Below are 26,593 nucleotides of genomic sequence, written 5' to 3'. Positions count from 1 at the left end.
CGTTCTGGTGAGCTGTTGTCTGAGAGTGGCTGTTGGTTTGTGTGCTGTTATGAGTCCTAGTGGTCGCAGTAGTCTGGCTGTCAGTTCGGAAATGCTCCTGATGTATGGTAGTGTGGCTCGTCCTTTGGGTTGTTGCATGTCCTCGTTCCGTTGTCTTTCCCTTAGGTATCTGTTGACTCACAACAGCACACAAACCAACAGCCACTCTCAGACAACTCACCAGAACGAAGGACCCGATACCCAGCATGAGCAAAACCAATGTAGTGTACAAAATCCATGCAAGGACTGTACAAGACACTACATAGGACAAACAGGAAGACAGCTAACCATCCGCATCCATGAACACCAACTAGCCACGAAACGACACGACCAGCTATCCTTAGTAGCCACACACGCAGATGACAAGCAACATGAATTCGACTGGGACAACACTCCCATTATAGGGCAAGCCAAACAGAGAACAGCCAGGGAATTCCTAGAGGCATGGCACTCATCCACAGACTCTACCAACAAACACATCGACCTGGACCCAATATACCGGCCACTACAGCGGACAGCTGGAACTGACAACCGGAAGCGGCAGGGACAGGCCACTATAAATGCCGGAGGAAACATCACAGAAGCGCTTCACAGGAGGCTCCCAAGCACTGAGGATGTCACCTAGACAGGGGACGAAACGTTTGCAAGACAAATTCCCAGCTCGGCGAACAGAACCACAACAACGAGCACCCGAGCTACGAATCTTCTCCCAAACTTTGAGGGCCTTATTCTCTCCCTAGTTGCTCTTTACATACTTGCAGAATCTCTTTGGTTATTTTTTGCCTTATTGGCCAACGAGGTCTCATATTCCTTTTCTGCCCTCCAGATTTCCCTCTTAATTGCCTGAGCTTCATTTGATCCCATGTCTCTCTTATCCTTGACCAGTACTCAATATCTTAATTCATCCACTGTTCCCTACATCTACCAGGCTTACTCTTCACTTAACAGGAACATAATGCCGCTGGACTCTCGTTATCATAGTTTTGAAAGCCCCCCCATTTATAAGTCATCCCTTTACTTCTGAATAGTCTACTCCAATCAAATTTTGAAAATTCCTGACTCATACCATTAAAATTTGCCTTACTCCAATTTAGAACTTTATGTAAGGTCTTTCCTATTTTAAAATTAATACAATCATGATCACTCATCTCAAAGTGTTCCCCTAACAATTCAGTCACCTCCCAAGAGAAGGTCAACTTTTGCTCCTTTTCTATTAGGCAAATTTACATACTGATAAAGAAATTATCTTGAACACATTTAACAAATTCCTCACCGTCCAAGCCCTTAACACTATGGCAGTCTCAGTCTGTTTCAATAGTTAAAACTCCCTTCTGTTACAACCTTAATATTCTTTAATATATCCGAGACGTCTCTAAATATTTGCTCCTCAATTTCGCTCTGACTATTGGGCAGGCTATAGTACAATCCGAACACAGTGTTTATCCCTTTCTTATTTTTACGTTCTTCCCATATAGCTTCATTGGACGAATCCCTCAGAAATATCCTAAGTATAGCAGTAAGGTTTTCCTTAACCAAAAGTGCCATTCCCCTTCTACTTTTGCCTCCTTATTCTTCCTACAGCATCTAAAACCTGTATCAATGACCTGCGAGTCCTATCCTTCCCTCAGCCAAGTAATAGCTATGGTTTCCCAGTCCCATGTTGCCATACACGCCCTGAGTCCATCAGTTCATCAATGTAAGGTTCATTACATTGAAATAAATGCAGTTTAATTCTTCAGAGTTACCTCATCTTTGACTTGCTCTTTTCTGTCTTTCCTAATTAACTTTCACTTTTTTGATTGAGAATCATCCTCATCTACCTTTCTATTTTCACTGCTACTTAGGACCAATTCCACCCTGCTCTCCACTCTCCACTTCCCCCCATCCAACCCTCCCAACTATGTTTTTCTTACTAATGTGTACAAAAACTTCCAGCTTATTTTCGCCTTTGACAATATGCTTCAACCTTTTGAGAGTTCTTTGACCCTGACAGTAGGAAGGCAACATAGTATTCTAGATTCATAGTCACAGAAGGGAACAGTGAAGTGGAATAGACACCACACCAAACAGGAGGAAAATTAAGAAAGCTCAGTCAGAAATGAGACTCAGGAAGGATTTTAGATCGAGGGATAAAAAAAAAAGAATTTAGAGAAAGCTTAGGGGCTGAGTGTTATGGTAACAATCACAGGGTGAAGGGGACAAGAACTGTATCAAAGGTTCAATGACTGAGGTAATGAGATCTGAAGACTTCATGCTTGAAGTGGCAGGATAATCTAAACACAAAAGATTTTGAATTCAATGCATTGGATCTAGCGCAGGTCAGCTCACGAGGGAGGAATGATGAGCATGTAAAAAACAGTGTTAAAGCAGTGTACCTTGCTTGTTCATATTGTAAAAAAATGAATGCAGTAGGAAAGGTCCACAGCAGTATCTTATCCAAACAGGTACAGAAATAAGTTAGCTTACCCGTTGTTTCTACATTTGACATGGTCTTTTCTTCATAATCTTCATAATGTTCCTCACTGTCACTGCAATCTCGGCTCGGCATCTCGTTTTCCACTATCTCAGATGCTTCTTCTGTCTGTTCCACTGTGGAGTCCAAATCATTTTCACTTTCATCAGAAGTATTGTTCTCCAAGTTTAAGCTTAGTCTCTCAGCTTTCTGCTTGCTGTCCAACATTCTTTCCAAATTTTGTTTAATCACTGATGTCTGTAATTTTTTATTAGAATACATAAAATCTTCTTCAGATTCACAAGCCAAGTCCTCTTCCTCATCAGAATCATCATCTTCCTCATCAGTCACCTCTGCTTCTGAATCCATTTCAAAATCATCAGAGTCATCAAATGCAGGTCTTTCAGTAGCAGCTTCTGACTCTTTCTCCTCTAGCTTGAAAACTTTAAGAGGTCGGGGATAAATTTCTCTTTGGCAATCAATTTGGTCTTGATTGCCAATCTCTGCCTCACTTTCAGTATCAGACTCTTCTTCCCCACTTTTAGCCATTTCTTCTTTAAAGACAGCTCTGCGTCGCACCCGCCCAGTCTCTGAGTCAATCACTTTCTCCTCTTTAGGCATCAGGTATCTGTTTCATGGAATATGGAATTTTAATACATCTGTTAAACAGGAAATTTGGCTCCAAAAACAAACTTTGTTACCTCCACCTTGAAAGATAGGGGGAGACAAAGCTTTCATCCATTAGTCTATTTTGATCAGATTGGCAAGGATGGAGGGCGGCACAGTGGTTAGCACTGCTTCCTCACAGCACCAAAGACCCGGGTTCAATTCCTGCCTCAGGCGACTGACTGTGTGGAGTTTGCACATTCTCCCAGTGTTTCCTCTGGGTGCTCCAGTTTCCTCCCACAGTTCAAAAATGTGCAGGTTAGGTGAATTGGCCATACTAAAATTGCCCGTAGTGTTAGGTGTAAGGAAATGGGTCTGGGTGGGTTGCGCTTTGGCGGGTTGGTGTGGACTTGTTGGGCCGAAGGGTCTGTTTCCACACTGTAAATAATCTAATCTAATCTAATCTAATAAGAAAGAGGGCAGAGAGAAATGAAGGCTGCCAGGTAAGTCAGTTTTTTCCACTTGAAAAGGGATTTACCTCAAGAGTCAGCCCTCCATTTTGAACAGAGTGGCAAGGAGACAGGGTGGAGAGAAACGAGGGCTGCCGATATGTTTTTGAGTGGGTGAGATCTAAACCCGAGACCCTACACCAATGGACATTTCTCCCACTAACCTCATCTAACCTTACTAAAAGTCTGAAAACTTGGTAAATTTTTGGGTTTTCTCTTATTTTTTCTTTTCTTCTGTTCCTTTTTCAGTCCTGTGTGGGCTTTCAAATTAGCAGGGTATGGCTCATAGGGCAGTTGCATGTTCCTCCTGCAGAATGTGGCAGGTGAGAGACATGACACATGTCTCTGCCGAACCCATCTGATGGAAGTGCACCCATATCCAGCTCCTCGAAAACAGAGTTAGGGAACTGGAGCTGGAGCTGGATGAACTGCAGATCACCTGGGAGGCTGAGGGAGAAACTGAGAGGATGTACAGGGAGGTGGTCACTCCTCAGACACAGGATTAGGACAGCTGGGTTACAGTCACGGGGAGGAAAGGGAACCAACAGATAGAGCAGGGATCCCCTGTGGCCATTTCCCCTCAGCAATAAGTATACTGTTTTGGATAGTGCTGTTGGGAATGGCCTACTGGAGAAAGCCATAGTTGTCAGGTCTCTGGCACTGAGTCTGAGAATGGAAGGGGGGAGAATAGAAAAGCACTAGTGGTAGGGGTCTCAACAGTTACATGGATTGACTGAAGATTTTGTGGTCAGGAACGGGACTCGTGGAAGGTACGTTGCCTCCCTGGTGCCAGGATCCTTGATGTCGCTGATCAGGTTTACAGGATTCTGAAGGGGGAGGGTGAGCAACCAGAAATTGTGGTACATATTGGCACCAATGACATAGCCAGGAAAGGGACTGAGGATCTGAAAAGTGACTACAGAGAGGTTGGAAGCCGGAGAGCAGGACGAGTAGAGTCATGATCTCAGGTTTGCTACCAGTGCCACGAGACAGTGAGGTGAGGAACAGTCAGCGAATGCAGCTTAACACGTGGCTGCGAGTCTGATACAGGAGAGAGGGCTTCAGATACCTAGACCTTTGGGATGCTTTCTGGAGAAGATGGAATATTTATATGAAGGACGGTTGTACTTGAACTGGAGGGGCACACGCATTTGTTCGTGTGGTTCGGGAGGGTTTAAACTAGTTTGGCAAGGGGGTGGGAACCAGGGCTACATATCTGAGAGTGCGGTAGTTATCAATAGGGCAGTAATCGGGAAGGCTTTTCACGTAATGAAACAAAGGGATCGGTTAAAGTGTATCTGCTTTAATGCAAGGAGTGTCAGAAATAAGGTAAAAACAAAGACTGCAGATGCTGGAAACCAGATTCTGGATTAGTGGTGCTGGAAAAGCACAGCAGTTCAGGCAGCATCCGAAGAGCAGTAAAATCGACGTTTCGGGCAAAAGCCCTTCATCAGGAATACAGGCAGAGTGCCTGAAGGGTGGAGCTTCAGGCACTCTGCCTGTATTCCTGATGAAGAGCTTTTGCCCGAAATGTCAATTTTACTGCTCCTTGGATGCTGCCTGAACTGCTGTGCTTTTCCAGCACCACTAATCCAGTGTCAGAAATAAGAGTGATGAACTTAGAATATGGATCAGTACTTGGGACTGTGTGGTTGCGGCCATAACGGTGATGTGGGTTTCACAGGGGCAGGAATGGTTGCAGGGTTTACAGAGTTCCAGATGTTCCAGGGTTTACAGCGTTTAAAAACAGGAAGGGTGGAAAAAGAGGATGGGTTGTAGCATTGCTAATCAGAGACTGCATGACAGCTACAGAAACGAATGCTGTTGAGGAAGGTTTGTCCACTGAGTCAGTATGGGTGGAAGTTAAGAACAGGAAGGTAGCAGCCACCTCAATGGGGGTTTTCTACAGATCCCCTGATAGCAGTAGGGAAATCAAAGAGCTCATAGGCTGGCAGATTTTGGAAAAATGCAAATGTAGCAGTGTTGTTATGGCTGACTTCAACTTTCTCATTATTGACTGGAACCTCCTTAGTGCAGATGGTTTGGATGGACCCGTTATTGTCAGGTGTGTTCAGGAGGGTTTTCTTACTCAGTATGTGGACAGGCCGACAAGGGGAGAGGTCATTTTGGATTTGGTGCTCGGCAATGAGCCAGGACAGGTGTTAGTTCTTGTGGTGGGAGAACACTTTGGTGATAGTGACCACAACTGTCTCACATTTGCCATGACCTTGAGGGGGAAAGGAGCAGTTAGCAAGGGAAGATATTTGATTGGAGAAAAGGAAATTATGACACTTTCAGACAGGAGTTGGGAAGTACAGATTGGGAGCAATTGTTCCACAGAAAGGGCACATCAGACATGTGGAGACTGTTTAAGGAGCAGTTGCAAGAACTGGTAAGGTTAAGGAGCCTTGGATGACAAGAATAGAGGAGATTCTCGTCAAAAGAAAGAAGGCAGCTTACGTAAGGTGGAGGTAGCAAGAATCTAATACAGCTTTATAGGATTACCAGCTTACTAGAAAAGAGCTTATAAATGGACTGAGAAGAGCCAGGAGGGGACACGAAAAAGGCTTGGCAGGAAGGATTAGGGAGAACCCAAAGGCATTTTACTCATATGTAAGGAATAAGAGAACGATCATGGAGTAGGTAGGGCAGTCAGAAGTAGCGTAGGGAACTCGTGCGCGGAGTCTGAGCAGATAGGGGAAGCCCTAAGTAAGTTTTTTTTGCATTGGTTTTCACTAAGGAAAGGGACCTTGTTGTGAATGAGAGTTTTGAGGAGCTGGGAAACAGGCTTGAACAGATCAAGATTGGTGAAGTTGATGTGCTGGAAATTTTGCAAACATTAAGATTGATAAGTCCCCGGGGCCAGACCAGATTTATCCTAGGTTGCTCCGGGAAGTGAGAAAGGAGGTTGCTAAGCCAATGTCGAAGATCTTTGCTTCCTCACTCTCCATGGGAGTCATACCGGAGGATTGGAGGGAGGCGAATGTTGTTTCTCTTTTCAAGAAGGGCAATGGGGAAATCCCTGGCAATTACACACCAGTCAGTCTGTTATCAGCAAGGTCTTGGAAAGAATTCTGAGGGATAGGATTTATGACTATTTGGAAAAGCATGATCATGCCTCACAAGTCTTATTGAGTTGTTTGAGGAGGTGATGAGACAGATCGACGAAGGTCGAGCAGTGGTTGTGGTGTACATGGACTTCAGCAAGGCATTTGATAAAGTTGCCCATGGTAGGCTCATTCATAAAGTCAGGAGGTATGGGATACTGGGAGATTTGGCTGACTAGATTCAGAATTGGTTGGCTGACAGAAGACAGAGGGCGGTTGCAGGTGGTTGTATTCTGCCTGGAGGTCAGCAGTGTGTGTTGCCCTGCAGGACTCTGTCCTTGGGCCTGATCTCTTTGTAGTTTTTACAAATTACTTGGATAAGGAGGTTGAGGGGTGGGTTAGTAAATTTGCAGATGAAATAAGGTAGGTGAACTTGCAGCGTGGGTTGGTAGCTGGGACTTCGACGTTGTGGCTATTACGGAGACATGGGTAGAATTAGAGGGACAGGATTGGCTTTTTCAGGTTCCAGGGTTTAAATGTTTTAGTAGGGTCAGAGGTGGGGGTAAAAGAGGGGGAGGTGTGGCATTGCTTGTCAAAGATGGTATTACAGCTGTGGAAAGGACGATGGATGAAGACTCGCCATCTGAGGTAAGGAATAGGAAAGGTGAGCTCACCCTGTTAGGAGTTTTTTTACAGGCCTCCTAATAGTCCTAGAAACGTAGAAGAAAGGATTGCGAGGATGATTCAAGAGAAGAGTGAAAGTAATAGGGTGGTTGTTATGGGGGACTTTAACTTTCCTGATATTGATTGGGAAAGCTATAGCTCAAGTTCGTTAGATGGGTCAGTGTTTGGCCAATGTGTGCAGGAGGGTTTCCTGACACAATATGTAGATAGGCCAACAAGAGGTGAGGCCATACTGGATTTGGTTCTGGGTAATGAACCAGGCCAGGTGTTAGAATTAGAGGTAGGTGAGCACTTTGGGGACAGTGACCACAATTCGGTGACTTTTACTCTAGTGATGGAGAGGGATAAGTGTGCACTGCAGGGCAAGAGTTATAGCTGGGGGCAGGGAAATTATGATGCGGTGAGGCATGACTTAGGATGTGTGGCTTGGAAAAGTAAGCTTCAAGGCAAGAGTGTAAATGATATGTGGAGCTTGTTCAAGGAGCAACTATTGAGTGTCCTTGATAAGTATGTACCCGTCAGGCAGGGAGGAAAGGGTCGTGTGAGGGAGTCGTGGTTTAATAAGGAATTGGAATCCCTTGTTAAAGGGAAGAGGGTGTCCTATGTAAAGATGAGGCGTGAAGGTTCAATTGGGGCGATTGAGAGTTATAAGGTAGCCAGGAAGGACCTGAAGAGAGAGCTAAGAGCAGCAAGGAGGGGACATGAAAGGTCCTTAGTTGGTAGGATTAGGGAAAACCCTAAGGCTTTCTATAGGTATGTCAGGAAGAAAAGAATGACTAGGGTAGGAATAGGTCCAGTCAAGGATAGTAGTGGGAAGTTGCGTGTGGAGGCTGAAGAGATTGGGAAGACACTGAATGAATACTTTTCGTCAGTATTCAATCAGGAACAGGACATTGTTGTCAATGTGAGTACTGAGTCACAATTAAGTAGAATGGATGGCTTTGAGGTATGTAGAGAAGAGGTGTTGGAAATTCTGGAAAGGGTGAAAATAGATAAGTCCCCTGGGCCTGATGGCATTTAACCTAGGATTCTCTGGGAAGCAAGGGAGGAGATTGCAGAGCCATTGGCCTTGATTTTTATGTCCTCGTTGTCTACAGGAGTAGTGCCAGAAGATTGGAGGATAGCAAATGTGGTTCATTGCTGTTTGTCATTTTTATAAATGACCTGGAGGAGGGGTTAGAAGGTTGGGTGAGCAAGTTTGCGGATGATACGAAAGTCGGAGGAGTTGTTGACAGTGAGGAAGGATATGGCAGGTTACTGCGGGATATAGATAAGCTGCAGAACTGGGCAGAAAGGTAACAAATGGAGTTCAATGTAGCTAAGTGTGAGGTGATTCACTTTGGTAAGAGTAATAAAAAGATGGGGTACTGGGCTAATGGTCGGATACTTGGTAGTGTGGATGAGCAGAGGGATCTTGGTGTCCATGTACACAGATCTTTGAAAGTTGCCACCCAGGTAAATAGTGCGGTGAAGAAGGCATATGGCGTACTGGCTTTTATTGGTAGAGGAATTGAGTTCCGGAGTACTGAGGTCATGTTGCAGTTGTATAAGACTCTGGTGCGGCCGCATCTGGAGTATTGTGTGCAGTTTTGGTCGCCATATTATAGGAAGGATGTGGAGGCACTGGAACGGGTGCAGAGGAGGTTTATCAGGATGTTGCCTGGTATGGTAGAAAGATCGTATGAGGAAAGGCTGAGGCACTTGGGGTTGTTTTCATTGGAGAAAAGAAGGTTTAGGGATGACTTGATAGAGGTGTACAAGATGATTAGGGGTTTAGATAAGGTCGACAGTGAAAATCTTTTTCCACGTATGGAGTCAGCTATTACAAGGGGGCATAGTTTTAAATTAAGGGGGGGGGTAGGTATAGGACAGATGTTAGGGGTAGGTTCTTTACTCAGCGAGTCGTGAGTTCATGGAATGCCCTGCCAGTAGCAGTGGTGGACTCTCCCTCATTATGGGCATTTAAGCGGGCATTGAATAGGCATATGGAGGATAGTGGGCTAATGTAGGTTAGGTGGGCTTGGATCGGCGCAACATTGAGGGCCGAAGGGCCTGTACTGCGCTGTATTCTTCTATGTTCTATGTTCTATGACACAAAGGTTAGAGGTGCCGATGATAATATCGAGGGCCATTGCAGGCTGCAGCACGACATGGACAGGATGCAGAGCTGGGTTGAGAAATGGCAGATGGAGTTCAACCTGGATAAATGTGAAGTGATGCATTTTGGAATGTCAAACTCAAATGTTGAATATAGGATTAAAGACAGGATTCTTGAGAGTAGGAGGAACAGAGGGATCCTGGTGTTCAAGTGCATAGATCCCTCAAAGTTGCCACCCAATGGATAGGGTTGTTAAGAAAGCATATGGTGCTTTGGCTTTCATTAACAGGGGGATCGAGTTTAAGAGCCGCAAGGTTTTGCTACAGCACTACAAGTCCCTGGTGAGACCACACTTGGAATATTGTGTCCAGTTCTGGTCGCCCTACTATAGGAAAGATACAGAGGCTTTGGACAGGGTGCAAAGAAGGTTTACCAGAATGCTGCCTGGACTGGAGGGTTTGCCTTACAAAGAGAGATTGACTAAACTCAGACTTTTCTTTCTGGAGAGGAGGAGGAAGAGAGATGACCTGGTTAAGGTATACAAGGTAATGAGAGACATGGATAGAGTCAATAGCAGAAGACTTTTCCCCAGGGCTGGATTGACTGGCACGAGGGGTCATCATTTTAAGATATTAGGAGCAAGGTATAGAGGAAGTAGGTTCTTTACGCAGAGAGTTGTGAATGCATGGAATGCGTTGCCAGCAGTGGTGGTGGAAGCAGAGTCATTAGGGACGTTTAAGCGACTGCTGGATATGCACATGGACAGCAATGAATTGAGGGGTGCATAAGTTAGGTTATTTTGTTTTAGATTAGGAATAATCCTCGGCACAACATTGTGGGCAGAAGGGCCTGTCCTGTGCTGTACTTTTCTACGTTTAATGTGTATAAAGAATATATTTCAAAAACTAATGAACATATTTCAACAAATCTTGGTAAACACCTTACGGCCTAAGGGATAAATAATTACTATTTGACAAAGATTCTGACTTTGGAATATTTTGACGAATCAATTGACATAGGGAGATAGGACAAGTTGACAATATTTTGCAGACTTTCGTCAGTTGTTTGATTTCAAATGTTGCCAATTGTTTTAGGATGTTGTAGATTGCCTCAGCTGCTGCAGCACAATTTGTCACAGATGTCAAAATGGAACAGAATTTTCACTGCAGATTTTTGGATGTGGATTCGCCTGCAACATAATTAGTGAGATGGAAGTTTATGATATTTATATTTTTCACTTTTGCAATTAGAACATCAATAACACATTTAAAAAGCCTCAAGAAATAAATTAACATCGCAGCACTTTGCACTTTGCAAATGGCACAAGTTAGCAAAGGACTTGTAATCAGTTTTTGCATCTTTAATCACTTTCAATGGTAAATCCCAGCTCTATGTATGTTAGACAGTATCTTCACTATCCTTACTATTTAGGAATTAATCAACCATCTGCCTAAAAGAACTGAAAAGAGAGCTCCCTAGCTATTTTCAAGACAGTGAGCTTATGTCAGTGATTTCATAAAATCTCTTTCCAATCACTGATAACTTGCACTGTGTCACTTCAGACGATTCCAGGATTAAACTATTGTGGAATCTTGAACAAGTAAATACAATAAAATGTGTATCTATGCATTTACGACTCCTTTCCACCTCACATGCTACGTCAAGATTGAATAAAGCTTTTTGTGTCATTTAGTTCTGAAAGTTATTACATAAATATTTATATTGGGATAAGAGAACAAAAAAGCTGCAAGGTCTCAGTCCCTGTCAAATCACTATGATTTCCTGTCTTCATTTGCATGAAAGCCATATCATTTTAAGTACAGATCAATTAAATATTGATGAGACAATCAATGATTTTCAGTGTACTTTTCTAAATTCTCTTCCTGAGCTACTGATACCATCCCTCTCCTAAGGAGTATCAAATATTGTGGAATTAACATACCAAATGGAGAAGTTCAATTAGTTCTAGACAGTAGCGTCTCCCATTTACAGCATCATTGACTATTTCTTTAAACAAACCACATTTAAAACAAGCATGCTTTCATTTGATAACAAATTGCAGTAACAAGTTATGTTTTGGCATACCAAACCAGAATCTTTGTTCATTAGCAAAAAGTAACAATAATTGATTCTAATTTTCCAACAGCTGATCAATTGTAAATCACACAATAACGTCTGGGCGACACAGTGGCTTAGTGGTTAGCAGTGCCTAGGACCCGAGTTTGATTCCAGCCTTGGGCAACTGTCTGTGTGAGTTTCCTCCAGATGCAGTGGTTTCCTCCCACAATCCAAAGATGTGCAGGTTAGGTGAATTGGCCACGCTAAATTGCCCATAGCGGTCAGGTATGTGACGGTTTGGTCCATTAGTCAGGAATAGATGTAGAGTATTAGGGTCGGAGAATGGGCCTGGGTGGATTACTCTTGGAGGGTCGGTGTGGACGTGTTGGGACAAATGGCCTGTTTCCACACTGTAGGGATTCTATTTTTTTTTAAAGGAAAAGATAGACTCATTAAGTCCACACTAGTTTTTGGGCTCCGCTTTCAAGGAGCTATGAACCTGCACTCCAAGGTCTCTTTGTTCAGCAACACTCCCTGGGAACTTACCGTTAAGTGTATAAGTCCTGCTAAGATTTGCTTTCCCAAAATGCATCACCTCGCATTTATCTGAATTAAACTTCATTTGCCACTTCTCAGTCCATTGACCCATCTGGTCCAGATCCTGTTGTAATCTGAGGTAACCCTCTTCGCTGTCCACTACACCTCCAATTTTGATGTCATCTGCAAACGTACTAACTGTACCTCTTATGCTCGCATCCAAATCATTTATGTAAATTACAAAAACTAGAGGACCCAGCACCGATCTTTGTGGCATTCCACTGGTCACAGGCCTTCAGTCTGAAAAACAACCCTCCACCACCACCCTCTGTCTTCTACCTTTGAGCCAGTTCTGTATCCAAATGGCTAGTTCTCCCTGTATTCCATGAGATCTAACCTTGCTAATCAGTCTCCCATGGGGAACCTTGTCGAACGCCTTACTGAAGTCCATATAGACCAAATCTACCCCTCTGCCCTCATCATTCCGCTTTGTTACTTCTTCAAAAAACTCAATCAAGTTTATGAGACACGATTTCCCATGCACAAAGCCATGCTGACTATCCCTAATCAGTCCTTGCCTTTCCAAATACATGTACATCTTGTCCCTCAGGATTCCCTCCAACAACTTGCCCACCACGACATCAGGCTCACTGGTCTATAGTTCCCTGGCTGGTCCTTATCACCCTTAAATAGTGGCACCACGTTAGCCAACCTTCAGTCTTCCAGCACCTCACCTGTGACTTATCGATGATACAAATATCTCAGCAAGAGGTCCAGTAATCACTTCTCTCGATTCCCACAGAGTTCTAGGGTACACCTGATCAGGTCCTGAGGATTTTTCCACCTTTACGCATTTCAAGACATCCAGCACTTCCTCCTCTATAATCTGGACACTTTGCAAGAGGTCACCATCTATTTCCCTACAGTCTATATCTTCCATATCCTTTTCCACAGTAAATACTGATGCAAAATTACTCGTTCAGTATCTTCCCCATTTTCTGCGGCTCCATACAAAGACTGCCTTGCTGATCTTTTGAGGGGCCCTATTCTCTCCCTAGTTAACTTTTTGTCCTTAACATATGTGTAAAAACTCTTTGGATTCTCCTTAATTCTAATTGCCAAAGCTATGTCCCCTTTTTGCCCTCCTGATTTCCTTCTTAAGTATACTCCTACTTCCTTTATACTCTTCTAAGGATTCATTCGATCTATCCTGACTATACCTTATATATGCTTCCTTCTTTTTCTTAACCAAACCCTCAATTTCTTTAGTCATCCAGCATTCCCTATACCTACCAGCCTTTCCTTTCACCCTAACAGGAATATACTTTCTCTGGATTCTCGTTGTCAGTCAGTAAAGGAAACCAAGTCTTAAGGGGAAGAGGCAGGATTTGAGATTTATCATATCAGCCATGTTTTCAGTGAATGGCAAAATCAGTTGCGTGAATGGCCTACTTCTGCTCCTGCATCTTTTGGTCAAGTTTCTATATCCTCTATCAATACCGTAATCACAATTGGTCACAGTACTCGAACTGTAGCCTTGCCAAAGTTCTTGACAAGGTTGAAATCTGACTTTTAAAACGAAAAGAGTCCAACAAATAAACCATCCTAAAGAGAAAAAGCTTTGATTTGGAACACTTTTGACCTCTGTTGAAAGAGAGATTTGACCTCGCAGTTCTACGACAGCACTGCAGGAGCTCCTCATAGACCCAGGCTCAACTATCTGCAGTTGCTTCCTCAATAACCAACCTTCCCAAGGTCTAAAGTGGGGCTATACATTGATGACTGCAGTGCTCAGTACCACATGTAATGCCTCAAGTAAAAAAGCAAACTGTGTCTCCATACATTAAGGTCAAGGCAACACCAAGATTTGATATGTGACGAGTAGCATTCACACCGCATGGTGGCATGTGATGACCACCTTCAACAAGAGAGTCTTGTAAAGACCAGTAATTATTTTTGGATAATGGATTAAAAATAGAAGATGCTGCTTTAAACTCAGCAAAACGTGTAAGAAATTATTTACAGTTTTAAAATAAGTTACTGGAGCACATTGCATATTCAACATGTCGCCGAACTGAAGCAGTAAAGAGGAAATCCAGGCAAATCTGCCTGTTCACAGCAATTCTGCCTACAGACAGTCTTTTGATTAGCTTTTCAGTTAGCACCAGTTGTTCTGAGTTCAGGAGAGCTCAACATAGGAACACAATCATCTCATTAGTCACTTTAATACAGACCTGGGTGGGGGGGTGGAGTAAAATAAAAATGAAAAAATACAAGTCCCAGAAGTTTGCAGATCAACATCTCTCACTCTCTTTCTTCTCTGGTTCTGAAAAGTTGTCCTTTCCAATATTGTCAAAAGAGCAGAGAAAAACTGCACTCAGAATTGCTGAAAGATGACGAAATGTCACAACAAAAGAACAACTTCTGGTCCAATTAAGCAATCAGTAAACTCAAGGTCATTGTGCAAACAACAGCGAGACATCAAAGAAAGAAAAGGGGCTGGTAAACCAACCCATCTGGCTTTGTGATTATGGACTGGGAATCCCAAATTGTGTTCCTGTGACTATTAATATTTCCCTCTACTCATAACATTTGTTAGTTTTTCTTTGGAATACACTCTCAGAAACAAAATTTAAAAGGGATGAAGTATAAATTACATAGATTAGCAATCCTGCCCTTTTCTTCTCTTACATTTCTAGTTACACATTTGTAATTCATCTGATCTGCTTCTCACTATTTATTAAAATGTGATAATAAATACAGTATTCTTTTATTATCTGGTACCTGTGGGACCAAGAATGTGCTGATTAATTAATTATTCGAGCTAGTCAAGAGGCCCACATAATCAATGTTAAAACACACACTAAGTAATGGAAACGTAGTGTAGGAGATAATGCACATCACTTTATTTTCAACATAAATTACTGAAATAGTAATGCAACTTTGCCTCAAATGGAGAAAAACTTACTGTAGATCGCCTTTTCACACTCACTGTCAACTGACTACCCAATCATCATGGTATTTGAGAGGAAATTGACTCAAAATTGAATCAACTGTTAATGTGGCAACTCGATTGAACAAGTATCTTTAAAATGAGATAAATAAATTGAATAATTATAATAATTGGACAAAAATACAGTAAACTTTGCAGTATTCAAGATATACACTTTTTGCCAGTTTATCAAGAGTGCCTATTCATATCGGTTAAAACAAAGTTTGCTGTGATTAGTTTCTTATTAATGGAGATAAACCTAGTGTGCATAACCTTTTAACTTAGAGAGTTAAGTAGAATTGCAATTCAGTGGTTGACTTGGGAAAAAGCAGGGTTTGATTTGCATCGCATGACGCTCAGAGTCATGAAAGCCTAAATATCCCTTCACAGCGTTACTGCCACTAAATCTTTTATCAGCAAAAGTCACTGTTGAAATTTCAATGATCCATCAATATAAATTCCATAGTTGGTGAAGCAAACCACAGACTGGGTATTCAGTGCATATTGGCTCACTTCCTAATTCCCTCGTCACCAAGATGGATGCAGGTTAAACATTTAAGAAGTTCTTCATAGTTCAAAACAAAGCTTACTTGATCAGCATTATACCCAAGAGTTCCTTCACAATTGGCACACTCTGGCTACAAGATGAATTGAAGCAACTCATCAAGGCTCCTTTGGCAGTACCTCACAACTCCACAACTTTGACCTCAGAAGGTCAAGGATACAAGGACAAAAATACCATCTCCTCTGAGCTCCCCCACAGGTCACATACTATCCTGCCTGGCGCATGATTTAACCAAACCTTCATCACCGCTCAGTCAAAAATGCACCTTACTTTACCTCTGTCACCATACAAACAGCAGAGGTGAAAGAGGCACCTCATCACCACTTTCTCAAATCAAAAACTGGCCTTGTCAACAATGAAACCCCAGCACAAACACAAGAGTGACTTAATAAAAGCAGGTATGCCAAAACTAGCAGGATTCAATTTGAAAAGGTAGAGCTTAAGGATGGATTTGAGGGTGGAATGTCATAGCGCTGAGCCCATTAGTGACCCAGATTAGACTCATACAATTAACAGTGCCATCCCTCCTGTTGTTATTGAATGTCATATATTCCTCAATACTTCGGATCCAATCCTGATCATCTCATAACCTTATCTCCATAATGACTACTAGATCATTTTTATTTACTTCAATGTGCGCTATCAATTGAATTATTTTGTTATGAATGTTGCACAGAGTTTCACAGCTTTTAGATTTGTCGTTAATTATCTTGACAATGTCGAGTTTGGTTGTTAGTTTATTTCTCCATTCTTTTCTCTCTGCTAATCTCCAATCCTCATTTCTTGTCATGCTACCTTCCCCACTTACATTGCCTCCAGATATACCATACCTTTCCACATTTGATCCAATCTCCCCATTTTTTTAGTTTAACACCCTCTTTACTTCCCTGGATACGCAAGTATACTGGCTCCAAGGCTATTTAGATGCATATTATCCCATCAATACAGTACGGATGCCAACAGGTCAAACACATGAACTTAGCTCTGCCGCTATAGGGAGAGAATAGGTCCCCTTATTTATCAGCACGGCTGTCTATGTGTGGAGCCACAGAAGATAGAGGAGATTGTTAATGAATAGCTCTCCTCAGTTTTTACTGAGGAGAAAACCATGGATGTTAAGGAAATAAAGAAAACAAGTGAGGATGTTTTAGACCACATACAAATTACCATGGAGGCCTTAAAGTGCATTAATGGTGGCTAAATACCCTGGGCCAGATAAAGTCCATCGTCGGACATTGAGGGAGGCTAGAGAAGAAATTGCAGAGGCCCTTGCAAAGATTTTTGCTTCATCTTTAGCCACTGGTGAAGTTCCAGAAGACTGGAGGGTGACTAATGTTGTTCCATTGTTTAAGAAAGGAGCAAAAACAAGCCAAGGAACTCCAGGCCAGTGAGCCTGACATGATGGTAGGTAGTTGCTGAAGAGGATACTGAGGGACAGGATCAACCAACATTTGGATAGTCAAGGTCTGATTAGGGATCGTCAGCATAGATTTGTGCGCAGGAAGTCATGTCTGACAAATCATTTAGAGTTTTGCGAAGAGGTAACCAAGTGGATAGATGAGGATAGAGCAATGCAAGTTGTCTATATGGATTTTAGTAAGGCCTTTGACAAGGTCCTGCACAGCAAGCTAGTCATGAAGATTAGGTCGCATAGGATCCAGGGAGAGCTACCTAATTGGATTCAAAATTGGGTCCATGGTAGGAAGCAGAGGATGATCATTGAAGGTTGTTTCTCATACTGGAAGCCTGTGACTAGTGGTGTGCCACAGGGTCGGTGCTGGGACCTTTGTTATTTAGTATTTACATAAATGATCTGGTTGTGAATGTACAGGGCATGATTAGTGAGTTTGCAGATTATACAAAATTAGGAGGTATTGTTGATAGCAAGGAAGGTTATCAAAAATTACAGAGGAGTCTTGATCAGATGGGGAAGTGGGCGGAGGATTGGCAAATGCAATTCAATACAGATAAATGCGAGATATTGCACTTTGGAAAGTCAAACTAGTAAACAGTAGATGATAAGGTCCTGAGGACAGCAGGACCTACGAGTACAAGTATATTGTTCATTTTAAGCGGCGTCACAGGTAGACCGGGTGGTGAAGGAGGCATTTAGCTTGCTGGCCTTCGTCGGTCAATGCACTGAGTATAGGAGTTAGGATGTTACTTTACAGTTGTGTAAGTAGTTGGTGAGGCCATGCTTGGAGTATTGTGTACAGTTTTGGTCACCCTGTTATAGAAAAGACATAGTTAAACTGGAAAGAGTGCAAAGAAGATTTATGAGGATGCTGCCAGGACTCGTAGGCCTGAGTTATAGGGACAGGTTGGCCAGGATAGGACTTTATTCCTTAGAACATCAGGGAATGAGGGCTGAACTTATTGAGGTGCACAAAATCATGAGGGCCAGTTTGGGCTGAAGGCCTATTCACGTGCTGTATTACTCTGCCAGGCTTTGAGCCACATATTCATTTTTCTAATTTTATGTAGCCTATGCTAAATTGCATGCAGCTCATGTAATCATCTATACATCAGAACTGAAAGCTTATATTTTTAATTTTCTGCCGATCCTTTCTGTTGACTCTCTATCCAAGTTCCATCTTTATTGTTGCTACTTAAGTTTTAATATCATACAAAATTAGTGATTAAAAATAAAAAAGACTTTTACCACTCAGCAAACAGCTTGCTACTTTTGCCCATAGTGTTCAGGGATGTGTAGGCTAGGTGCATTAGTCAAGGGAAATGGAGAGTAGGGGAATGGGTTTGGGTGGGATATTCTTCACAGGGTCGGTGTGGACGTGTTGGGCCAAACGGCCTGTTTCTCCACTGTAGGGATTCTACGATTCTATAAACAGTTCCAATGAATTTAGTTCTGCCTCGGGTGAAATCCTTTTCTCACTTGGTTTTCTTGGTAATGTTGTCTGCCTGTTTTGAAATCCTCACTTTTCCCATTCATAAACATGATGCTGACTGCCTGTTCCTCTCGGTGGTGCCCAATGCCTGTCTCAAAATACTTTACTCAACTGCTCCTGTAGATGATCTTCCCTCATCTACTCTTCTAAGTGATGCTGACTACCTGCCACAGAGTCATCACGTCATCAACTCCTCAAGGTGATGCTAACTACTTGACTGGTGATTCTTTTCTCACCCACTTCTGAGGTAATGCAAACTGTCACAGTATCCTTTCTTCCTCTTCAAGGTGATACTGTCAGAGTTCTTGCGCCACTCACTCCTCAAGGTGATGTGGACCTCCTGCTCTGGGTACCTCACATCACACGCTCCTCCCAAAAGTTTATTTTTATATTTGCTCATGAAATATGAGCAGCACAGGCTGAGCCACCACTTCCTTTCTCTAAATGCTCAGGGAGTAGTTCACAAAGATGAGGATGGTAGTTTGCCTTTCCTAAAGGACATCAGTGAACCAGATGGGTTTTCACAATAAATCAACAGTGGTTATGTGGTCTGGATTACTAGTCCAGTGATTTTACCTCTAGCCCTTATCTAAATACAAGACCTGAACAATATTCAGGTTTGAGCTTTAAAATTGCAAGGATCATTTGCACCAGACAAATGCCAGGCAGTGACCATTTCCATAAAAAGAGAATCTAACCATCGAATTTTAACATTCAGTGGGTGTTACCATTATCAGAAACTGAACCAGCCATATAAACAGTATCGAAAAGAGTAGGTCAGAGGCTACGAATCCTGCAAGTAACTCACCTCCTGACTCCCCAAAGACAGTCCACCATCTAAAAGTCAGGAGTATGACGGAATATGCCTGGTTAAGTGAACCTCCAACAACACTTAAGAGGTATGGCACAATCCAGAATAAAGCAGCTCACTTGATTGTTTGTGGGGTGGATGTGGTGCCATTCACAAATTATTTTCACCACCAATGCCCAATAGCAGCAATGTATACCATCTATAAAATGCATTACGAAAATTCACCAAGACAGAACCGTGCAAACTCATAGCTACAGCTATTTAGAATGATAACAACAACAGATACATGGGAACACAACTTGCAAGTTCCCTTCCAAGTCATGCATCATCCTCACTTGGAAATATATTGTTATTCCTTCAGTGGCACTAGATCAAAATCCTGGAACTTTCTTCCTAACAACGTTGTGGATCTACCTGAAGAATATTGACAGCAGCAGTTCAAGGTTTTAGCTCACCATCACCTTCTCAATAGGCAACTAGGAATGGGTAATAAATGTTGACCCAGCCAACCACATCCATATCCCATTTTCTTTGTCTGGGTAAAAAAAGTAGATTGAAATTGAATTGAGGTTTCTACCTACCCATTTTCTTCCAATTCCTCAGATGCAAGTGGCTTTGAGTCCACAAAAAGAGAGACTTTGCTAGATGCCATCTTGGTATCAATGGTGCTGCGTGCTGCGACGAGACTCTGCACCAAATCGTAGTTTGGCCTTTGTTCTTCCTACAAATGAGACAGTTTTCTTTTATAAATTTATATTAACAAATTTTCTATGGTTCTCTTAACAGAGTGATGAGATAAGTGATTAGTCTATTGTATAACATCAACGCAATTTTCATAGATAACATATTTAGATAATAAAAAAAAACAAGGTACTCGATAGGGGCATTAAAACAAAGTAGGACAATGATTCACATGAGAAAATTCAAGAGCATACCACGAAGATCTAGTCAAGACTACAACTTAAGAGCATTGTATGTAGTTCTGGTCCCCTCACTTAGAAAGAATATACTTGCCATACAGAAAATATAGTGGGGATTCACAGACTGAATTTCTGACATGGTGGGACTGTCCTGTGAGAAAATATTAAGACGAGGCCTGCATTGTCTGGAGTTCAGAAGAATGCAAAGTGTTGGGCTCAGTGGTTAGCACTGTTGCCTCACAGCCCAAGGAAACAGGTTTTGATTCCAATCTCGGGTGACTGTATGCATTATGCACACTCTCCCTGTGTCTTTGTGGGTTTCTGTCATAAGATAGGAGATTCAAAGAGCTAATGAACATTCCAATTGATCCATTGCAAAGTCAAGAAAGGAGAGAGTAAGTGAAGAACAACAGGAGACAGAAATACAATCGGTTCTAATATAATGCGATAGTTCCGTCCTCATCGATCTTGCATCATCTAAAACAATCACCCAATAGCCACGCCATTTAAGCATCAAGTTGGAAAGTGTGCATTCGTGCCCTATAACAAGAGGACCATTTTTCATTTTTGTCATGTTAAATAGGATATCAATACTATTTACCAGATCACATCTCAAAGTGTTCTTCAGCCAGGTATTGGAGGGCTGACAGCAACCATCAAAATGTTTCATGGGATGGTAGGGAACCTACAACACTGGCAAGAAAGAACACAATGAAATATAGAAGATTTAAGGTGTACTATATTACCTCCTCCTCACGGTCTATGTGGCTCCCACCAAGATCGATATATACAGCGTCCTTATCATAAACAATACCCCCAACACCAGACATTGGGGCATAGATCAGCTTTTCTTTCTCATGCAGGGAACGTTTCTTCTGCTGCTCCGGGAGGGGGCAGGGATCTGGAAGGAAACCAACTTCATTCAATGTGAAGTCACCCACACCTAAAAACAAAAATACAGAATTTTAAATTTTCAGATTGTGTCTGTACGTAAACCAGAGTAAAGACATAAAGAATGAGCCGTTCAAACATACTGCACTATCACAGAACAAGACTCATTACAGTGTTTCATCAGGAAAGATTGTCAAATGCCAAAAACGAGCGAGAAAGCCTACATTCAGAACCTGAACTACAAATCTTCTCAAAACTCACTGTCAATTGTGACACTTTAATAGGCTATTTTGTCCTTTTTTTTGGAAGAGAGAGGCTTTAAGGCAGGGGGTTCCAAGAAGATTCAAAAAAGTCAACAGCTTTGGAGGCACTGAAGCTTTCTTCAAAAAAATGTTGGAACAATGCAAGCAGTCAGGATGGGTTGTGGCCAGCTCTCACAGACCAGGACTTCTAATTTTTTTAGTTGCTGTGGGAGTTTCAGTAGGGCAGAAGTTGCTGGAGTTTGGAAGTAGAAGCAGCTACCTTTTCCCTCTCTCAGCTACGGCTAGAAGCTGGGTTACCTGCGAGATAGACATATTTTTCTGAATTTGCCTTTTTGCCGAGGGGTGTGTTTTTGGGATGTTACTACATTGGAACAGTTAATCACTAATAATTATTACATCTATTTTTCTATTAAGTTTTCGAATTGAGTTAAGTCATACTAAGTTGCTTGTTTTGTTGTATTTAAAGTAAATAAATTGTGTTTTGCCTAATGTACAGTAGTTTGACCAATTGAATTGCAACTGGAACACGTTACATTGCATTCGGCTTTGTCTTGAAGATAAGAAAAGGCTATTGATTAGGCTGCCTTCTTCGGGTCTGATCTGACCCATAACACAACTTTACACGCTTTGCATTTGAAAGGACAAAAACACCATTCACTCCTGTTCTCGTCTTCCGTGAAAGTCGAGATTTAACCACTGCCAAAGACCCTCAAAGAAGTGATTAATTTCACTTTAACTGTTTGTAATTTTCTCTTCTACCCTGAGGTGAAGGATAAATTCTGAGATCAGTTTCAATTTGGAGATTGAGGGACAATCTCATTGAGAAATTCAAAGACCCAGCACAGACCAGTTTTTCGACTGGGATTCAAAAGGCTACATCACGAAAGGTTCTTCTCTGAGGGTTGAGTGTCTTTGGAACTCCTTACAAGAGACAGCTGGGAGGGCAGAATCCTTGTACACATTTAAGGCTTAATCAGAAGGGAATCTAGGATTGTGGGTGAAGGGTGGACAAGTGGACATAAAGTGTGGTGGATCAACCATGATCGTACCGAATGGCGAAGCAGGCTCAAGGAGCCAAATGGCCTTACACCTGTCCCTATTTCTCACAGAATTATGGCAATGACTAGAACATTGCATGCAATTCTGGAATCAACATTATAGGAGCGTGATTGCACTGGAGAGGGTCACAGACAATTTACCTGGGCTAGAGAATCTTAGTTATAGAGTCAGAGAGATATACAGCATGGAAACAGACCCTTCGGTCCAACCCATCCATGCCAACCAGATAACCCAACTCAATCTAGCTCCACCTGCCAGCACCCGGCTCATATTCCTCCAAACCCTTCCTATTCATATACACATCCAAATGCCTCTTAAATGTTGCAATTGTACCAGCCTCCACCACTTCCTCTGGCAGCTCATTCCATACCTGTACCACCCTCTGTATGAAAAAGTTGCCCCTTAGGTCTCCTTGATATCTTTCCCCTCTCACCCTAAATCTATCCCCTCTAGTTCTGGACTCCGTGACCCCAGGGAAAAGACTTTGCCTATTTACCCTATCCATGCCCCTCATAATTTTATAAACCTCTATAAGGTCACGGCTCAGCCTCTGACGCTCCAGGGAAAACAGCCCCAGCCTGCTCAGCCTCTAGAGACAGGTTGTTTTCCTTGCAGCAGAAGAGATCACAGGGTGACACAATTGAAATGCATAAAATTATGGGGGGCATAGATTTGAGATAAGGAGGAGGTGGTTTAGAGGGAATGTGACGAAAATATTTTTCATCCAGATGGTGGGAATCAATACAGGCAGCGGCAGAGTGAAGTCACATTGAAATCACTCATCTTTCCTTCACGGTTAGCTGGCATATTACAAGATTTAAATATTGTAAAGCCACTTTAACAGCGACTAAGTGAAGGAAGGAGGCAGGGAAGTAGTTATATATGTGTGGACACCATGGAAGTGAAGGCGAGGCACATTGGTGCAGGTGGTGTAGTAATGCACACCAGTCCTGTGTGTGTGTGTGTGTGTGTGTGTGTGTGTGTGTATATATATACCTAAGTGAGATTGGCGGAATGTCTGGAGAAGATCGTCAGTGAGTGTGATTCAACTGGTGATAATTCAGTATGGGTTTGTTCGGGGTGGGGGTCAGGTTCAAAGCTTAAGCAGCTTTTAATTCCTCCCACTGATCAGACAAGTTTCAGGCCCCCTCTGTAAATCTCAAGCTCAAACTCAATTCTGCTGATTTTTATGAAGGTTTTCAGACACTGGCCAATTGCCAGAAAATGAAACTTCTAATGGTTGCATTGTCAGAACATGAAGACTTCCTCGCGTCTCGATCTGCATCATGCATCCAGTGCATATCAGTCAGCAACTATCCAGACTCTGGAAGATATGGAGCATTCTTCGGTATTCATAGCCTCTGATCAATTGAATTTTCAATTCCTTTACCAGGTAAGGATGACAAGGGAATATGAATCAATGATGTATAAATGGAGTTGAGGCAGAAATTGAATGTAATCTTATTAGGAATGGACTGTTCAATATTACTCAATGTCCCAACATCGCAGTTGAAGCTGCTGCTTCACAGGGAACCAGAGTGGACCTCAGACTAATAGTTTTGCCCTCCCATATTCCATGGCCAAAGGAATCATTCATCATGTTCTAAGCCAAGAACAACAAAATAGGACTAAGTACAATATACAATCTGTTTACCATAACTGTCCTTTTTAAAATACAGAGACCTCTCCCACTGAGTAGCAAACTAAAGAATGACACTGAACACACATGGATCTATAACAACGGGAGTTGCCTGACAATGTTTAAGTTCCAAACTCTGACCAGACTCTCATTTGTAGAGTCTGCTGATGACTCAAGTCTCGAGTTGCCTTAAAAAGGCAAACAGAAGCCTTGTCTTTATGTCCAATGTCAGCTGAAACCATAGATTACACCCTCTCTCTTCTGGCTTGTACAGTTCATTTCCTCATAAGACACAACTAAACCCGTAAACAAATTTCAATGAATTTTGAGAAATACCTGGAATGTGAATCTGACTGTTGTTCTTGAGGTATGTCCCACGCAGGTACCCATATAATGAAACTTTACGGTCACACTTTTGGTTTTTGCGTATGTCCTCAGGATTGGTCAGATCTTCCATTCTGAAATAACAGCAGCATGACTTAGTTCTGTCCACACTTTATCACTCCGAGTACATGTTGGTGCATTGCAACGTTTGGATGGGCTGGCAATAGCATTTGTTCCAGTCAAGTATTTACTGACAAATTGCAGGCAATCTTGCAATTTTAGATCATTGCTATCTATGATCTTTGAGAAGAGGTTTACACCATGGGGTCCACAGGAATCCATAACAGACATACAGCTTCCTGGAGAAGCAAAGCACTTTCTCTTTAATATGAACACATGGAGGTTTGGAATAATGGAGAAAAGGAAGATATACTCCAGACTTAAATATTAACCAGCTCTTGAACCAGCTCCTATTGCATTAAAATAGATGCAGCACAAAAGCAGCCCAATTCCCTGCACCGACACCTCCTCAGACAGAATAGCTGTTCAATTCCTTCCAAAGGAAGCCCCATAATTCAAAGGGAGCCTCGTATCTTACCTCTAACAGTTGGGGTTCTTTGGCTGCTCTAATCGAACTTGGTGCAAGTGTGCACAATGCCAAAATATCCTACGTACATTACCTTCTCTATTCTTAGCACAAATGTTTTCCCTTATCAATACTAAAATATCAGCCCATTTTGAAAATCATTCTTCCCAGTCTCATTCCTCCCCCCCCCCGCCCCAAACAACTTTAATCCAGAATCATATAGACATTACATCCTGGCACTCCAACCTGCACATCTGTAGTTCTCCATCTTGAAAGAAAAATCTTTAACCTACCTGTCAGCCAAAACATAAGGATGTGCCATTTGCCACACCAATGGCCGGAACTTCATCACAGAAATAAATCGGCCCAGATTGTGAATTTCCTGTTTCTGATATTCTCCATGGACCATACCTGAGAGGTAAAACAGCTTAGCACCCTAGAAAATCAAAAAAATGCCACTGTCATTATTAATAAAATGCAGGCACTGGCAGTCAGAAGAGTTTGTGAGGCAGTGCCTCACTTACCGTCACATTGCAAGCTGTACAATTTTCTTCGAACAATGTGTAGCCCACCTAATGTACTGACACACAAAATGGTGTCATGACATTCCATGCAATGCAAACGGATTTATTTTCAATGGAAGAATCAGTTGTTGAACTGTAAGTTGGAGTTGATCCTTTCCCCTACCATCAGATTGCTCCCAGGAACAGCTCTCCCTTCCTCAAGTAATAGAAACAATGCTGAGTTTAATTACGGCAGCAGCAGTGTAACATCAGACAAGATAAATCAGGCCCAGGGAAGACCATTCCGAGGATGTATCTATCCACTATACCAGTTTCACAGCCAGTAAAACCAAAGTGAGAGTTTGGCAGTTTTATAAAAATTATTAAATCTGTTCTGTGAGAATATTTACAAGGAATCACTGCAATCAAGTAACTTTTAAAGGTAACACACCATATATTTGCCTTTGTGTATCATTTTTGTTAAATTTCAGAGTATGTTCCCAACACAGGCTTCCATTTGAATGGCCCTGGAAGCCACTTAGAATGACAACAAATGGTAACCTTGACAGAGACATCTGTATGTCAGGAAGTAATAAACAGAAAACAAACTGGATAGATTTGGCAATGCTCACTATGGCCAAAACTCCAGTTATGACCTAGATACTGGATGTTGCCAGTCTTATGTGCTCAGACAGGCAGTCTCAGGAAATTACAGATAACCTGCCTTCTCTGATTCCATGAGTTCAAAATTGGCCAATACACCCATTGTACAACCTGCATAATCTGTCACGTGGGGCAGGTGGTAACTGAAGTGTCAGATCGATTGGCTACTTTAAGGTTTGTACATTCCTTCTGATACCTCGCCGTTGCCTCAGGTTTTCCAAAAGAGATCTCAACCACAGAATCACAGAAGTGTGATGAGGCCACTATTTGATCCATCAGATTTGCAATGACTCATTTAATAAGCATGACTACTTAGCACCATTATCCTGCTTTTTCCCTCATACTCTTGCACATTACTTTTATCCAAATACTCATCCAATGCTCTCTTGAAAGCCTTTACTGAATCTGCCTCAACCACATTTCAAGACAGTACTACTCACT

At 42.2% G+C, this 26,593-nt stretch overlaps 1 protein-coding gene across 2 annotated transcripts in view; it reads right to left on the bottom strand.

The window, feature by feature from the left end:
- The window catches only part of bms1 (BMS1 ribosome biogenesis factor), a 123,141-nt gene that overhangs the window by 76,923 nt on the left and 19,625 nt on the right, over positions 1 to 26,593 (bottom strand). For both annotated transcript variants that reach the window (XM_087982292.1, XM_043678628.2), the window contains 5 exons: positions 25,280 to 25,422; positions 24,413 to 24,534; positions 20,971 to 21,167; positions 19,886 to 20,025; positions 2,506 to 3,119 (listed from right to left, as the gene is read on the bottom strand). In XM_087982292.1, the coding sequence (XP_087838418.1) occupies positions 2,506 to 3,119; positions 19,886 to 20,025; positions 20,971 to 21,167; positions 24,413 to 24,534; positions 25,280 to 25,422 (1,216 nt within the window). The remainder of the gene's footprint in view (positions 1 to 2,505; positions 3,120 to 19,885; positions 20,026 to 20,970; positions 21,168 to 24,412; positions 24,535 to 25,279; positions 25,423 to 26,593) is intronic.

The sequence above is a fragment of the Chiloscyllium plagiosum genome, unplaced genomic scaffold (assembly GCF_037043375.1).
Source record: "Chiloscyllium plagiosum isolate Xiang-an unplaced genomic scaffold, Cpla_swu_hap1 HiC_scaffold_43, whole genome shotgun sequence".
In the NCBI taxonomy this organism is placed as follows: Eukaryota; Metazoa; Chordata; class Chondrichthyes; order Orectolobiformes; family Hemiscylliidae; genus Chiloscyllium; species Chiloscyllium plagiosum.
The sequence above is the reverse complement of the archived record's forward strand: the minus strand, read 5'-3'. Positions and strand labels throughout refer to the sequence as shown.